The following is a 4,525-nucleotide window of genomic DNA, read 5'->3' on the forward strand; positions in this document are numbered from 1 at the left end:
CTCAGGAACGCTGTCTGAAGCTGGTGTCTGGCTATGCATCACGTTTGCAGCAGGTCATAACAGCAAAAGGGTGCTCTACTAAGTACTGAAGATGCTCGTCATGAAGGGGTTGAATAATTTTGAGACTGCAGTAGTCATTAAAAGTAGCATTTTGTGTTGAATTTGGATGAAAACCCTTGTAATATTGGTTTCATTGAACTACTTAAACAGTTCTTGTGTAATCTGTTTATTGCAAACAGCTGAGAAATTGTATATTTTGCCAGTAGGCCTAATATGCAATGGGGGTTGAATAATTTTGATTGCAACTGTACACAGGAAGCTAATCGCAAGAGCAAGACACAGCTGGATCAGGAGGACATGGGTAAAAGGAGGGACAACAAGGGTATGGTGGGGAACACTAGGGTGGAGCAAACAAGACTAAGGGCCTATCCCAATACCCACACTTCCCCTAGAAATACCCACTTGCACTTGGTTGTGCGTGTTAACGTTTAGGCTAGTGGTGTCCCAAAACAGAATTGAGTTCGTAGAAGTGGTTTCCAACACTTAAAACCCGCCCTAGATTCCAAGGGAGCCCTGACCTACACTTTCAACAAAGTGGAAGATGAAATTTCCCAGAACATCTTGCGAAGTCAGCAACTTCGTTAACTTGTTACTGTACGATCAGAATGTAGGCTATACAAACAACAGATGGTTGGACTAGCGTAAACTCATCATTCAATATTTAACAAAATCGATTAGAACGAGAGGACGTTGTAGGCGCCCCCTGTTTTCAGCATTTCTCCGTTGATTCATCACATGGAGAAGAATAAACAGCACATGCCACAACACAAGCACTGGAGTCGGCATTTTCCTTGCGTCGCTACTATGCGTGACGTATGCCTGCACGTTGGCCACACCGATTTGCATGAAGTTGTGTCCCATTTCTTAGGGAAAGTTCTCTACCCTAATATTTCTCACTTCCCTCAGCAAGGGTTATCTCGCAAACGAGGGCACTCAATACCAAGTGGAAGATTTAAGGGGTAGAAATAGGACAGGCCCTAATACAGAACAGGTGTGGAGGGAAGACTCTGGGAACAGGGAAGGAATAATGAGACAGGTGTGACAGAAAACAGGCGGGAAAACACACAAAGACAGGAAGTAAAACCAGACATGACACATTAGGAGAGAACCTACAAAATAAAACAGGAAACAGATGAAACAAGAATGAACAACATGAAAGGAGGAGCACAAAGAAAACTCCAAAACAAAGTCCATAGGATAACAGAATGATACATGATAATACATCCAACACCAGAGGTTACCACAATAATGTGCAGCAAGTACAATGAAGAAAATCCCTGCAGCACGATGGTAGAGACACTAAGCTTTACATCTTTAAGGCAGGGTTCCCAAATGTTATAGAATTGGTCTGTTCTTGGGTGTTATATACATGTGAGGTACTTTAAATCAAAGAGCACTCTCTGCCAGCCTTCAACAGTTGGTACTTTGTCATTAATCCACTGCAATGAAATGTTCTTTCTCACAGCATAAGTAGGAATACAGTACAACCTCTCAATGTTTTTTTATGTTATCTGCCTGGGAGGCCCAGGATGAGGGACATTGGATCCATCTCTAGCTCCAAACCCAATATTTTTTCTATTTCAGATAGCACATTGGACCAGTACCCTTTCAGTTTACCGCATGACCAAAGGTAGTGAGTTAAAATACCAATTTCTATCCAGCATTGAGGGCACATGGATGAAAGAGAAGGGCTAAAATGATGTCTACAGCTGGGGGATATATGCATTCTGTGTATAATCTGTATTGCTTTGATACGATTGCAGACCAGGATTGCTTTAGCATGTCTCCAAACATCTTCCGACTCTTCATCATCATTGGTGACAAAAACACTTCTTAAGTGTGTGCCGAAGCCCTGTGAAGGAACAAGGGGTGGAAAACTCAAAGCTTTATAACAGGCTGGTGGCAGGGGCATAAATATAGACGTGCAGGCAGTGCGGCCCATGGCCCCAGTGCGATATATAATGCCTAATCTGCAAACAACAAAAGGAGGCAAAAAATCCTTCAGTCTACTAATGCCACTATTATCCCATTGTCTAAAACTGGCATTGGGCAACCCAGCCTGGTTAAGAGTTATAAATAGGACGAAGGACTTCCCAAATACATTTTTTAGTTGCCTTTGTAACACCTGTGTACATCTTAAGAGCTCAAACTGGCTGAAGAGGGGATGAAAGCTATCTCCTAGCTTTCTTCCTCATCCTTTCTCCTTTTGGGTAACCATTTTGCGGGCCATTGACACAATCCCAAAAAGTTTATTCTTTGATCTACCCACCCCAAACAATTCTTTTTTGTTTTAACTATCCATCCATCCATTTTCATCCACTTATCCAGGGCCAGGTTGTGGGGGCAGCAGGCCAAGCAAAGCACCCCAAACGTCCCTCTCCCCAGCAACTCTTTCCAGCTCCTCCTGGGGGACCCCAAGGTGGTTCCAGGCCAGATGAGATATGAGATCCCTCCAGCATGTTCTCGGTCTGCCCCGGGGCCTCCTACCAGTTGGACGTGCCCACAACAACTCTAACAGGAGGTGCCCAGGAGGCATCCTAATCAGATGTCCAAACCACCTCAATTGACCCCTTTCGACGCAAAGGAGCAGCGGCTCTACTCCAAGCTCCCTCCAGATGTCCAAGCTCCTTACCCTATCTCTAAGGCTGTGCCCAGGCACCTGACGGAGGAAACTAGTTTTTTCGGTCACTACCCAGAGCTCATGACCATAGGTGAAGGTTGGGACGTAGATGGACCAGTAAATCAAGCTCTCTCTTCACTACGGTGGTCCAGCACAGTGCTCACATCACTACAGACGCTGCACCAAACCGCCAATCCATCTCGCGCTCCACTTTACCCTCACTCCTGAACAAGACCCCGAGATACTTGAACTCCCTTGCTTGAGGCTTGAGGCTTGAGGCTTAGCTAAAGCGGTCGGGAACTACTGTATTCTGACATTTTCTTAAGTTATTAATGAACGCAATAAAGTTTTATTCAAAACAATTTATTCATCAATCAACTCAACTCAGGACAGTAAGAAATCAGCTTGTTCTTGTTGTGTTACAGTAGGAAATCACTATATTTAAAAATACATTTTATATACATTTAAGAACAGTTCATTGGTTTGTCACAAAATAATGCTGTTGATTTGATTTTTCATCCTTCACAATGCCTTTAGTGGGAATATCTGAATATTTTTCATTGTTTTTCTACTGTGTTGCCCGAAGTGCTAAAATAAAGAAAACACACAGCACAGTATTCTCAACTGTTGAGCTGCCGCTACAGTAAAAAACTACACAAACATACAGAAATACTTAACATTTCATTCATTATCTTTGTTAGTGGAAAACACTCTACATTCATGTGTCAGTTTTTCTGACCACGCGGTGCTAAGACAGCAGGCAGATGAAGTTCTGTTATGATCTTGTGTAAGCTAGTTATTGTCCACTTATCCGTTATTTTAATATAACATCCTGCTCTTTTCCTGTGTCACAATCAAAATAACCTTATTATCTAACTAACAAAGAGCAGCTCTACCATAAACAAAATAAACGTACAGTTTTAAAGCCATTTCATGGGCCCTTTGAGGGAAATGTAGGCATAGTTCATAATGGTTTGTTTTAAGCATTAAAAAAAAAAAAAAACACACAGGCAGAACATTACAGGTGGAACAGTGCATCGAGTGACTGCTGCCGTTACGGTCAACAGGTGCATCTTGAGTTTGGTACTTTTAGATCCTCAGCTCAGTCTCACCCAGAGTTCACAGCCTTTGTTGTCCTGGCATTGATGAAATCAGACTTCCTGTAGCCACACTGTTGACAAATAAAGAGTTGATCATAGACACTATATTTGTATCTCATGTGGTTTAGGTAAAAATGTTTGTGTAAAATTTCACTCTGGTGCCCCCCAGTGGTAGCACAAAAAAAGACAACAACAGGCCCAATAAACAGATGCCTGATTAGTTTTCTTCATGAATAACCACATCAGTAGTGACTGTGCACTGTGAACAAATAGAGTCATTCTTTAAGATGCTACTTGTCATAATGTAACCTGCACCAATTCTGTCACAATGCATCAATGTTCAGACTTACATGAAGCACTCCGACCTTCTAATTAAGTAAAAGCACTTGTGCCGCAATGTAGAAATACAAGTAAAGGTCCTACAGTCATAATTTTGCCTATGTAAAAGTACAAAAGTATCAGCATCAAAATCTACTTACAGTACCTAAAGTAAAAGTATTGATCTTGCAGAATGGGCTCTTTCAGAATAATGTGTATTTTCTAATTTTAATATAACTGTTGATGCATTAATATGTACATTACTTCGATGTTGCAGCTAAATGTGAGGCGTGTTTTTTATATATATATATATATATATATATGTATGTTTTCCACACTTAAATGTTTCAGATCATTAAACAAATTTAAACATTAGTCAAAGATAACACAAGTAAACAGAAAATGCAGTTTTTAAATGAAGGGTTTT

The 4,525-nt window shown here is 41.2% G+C and overlaps 1 protein-coding gene across 1 annotated transcript in view; it reads right to left on the reverse strand.

Annotated features, from left to right (window-relative positions):
- Window positions 1-3,055: 3,055 nt before the first annotated feature.
- The window catches only part of pkp2 (plakophilin 2), a 20,356-nt gene continuing 18,886 nt past the window's right edge, over window positions 3,056-4,525 (reverse strand). The window contains exon 13 of the mRNA XM_050036789.1: window positions 3,056-3,851. Coding sequence (XP_049892746.1) covers window positions 3,789-3,851 — 63 coding nt within the window. The 3' untranslated portion in view covers window positions 3,056-3,788. The remainder of the gene's footprint in view (window positions 3,852-4,525) is intronic.

This window comes from Epinephelus moara, chromosome 23 (genome assembly GCF_006386435.1).
Source record: "Epinephelus moara isolate mb chromosome 23, YSFRI_EMoa_1.0, whole genome shotgun sequence".
Taxonomy (NCBI): Eukaryota; Metazoa; Chordata; class Actinopteri; order Perciformes; family Serranidae; genus Epinephelus; species Epinephelus moara.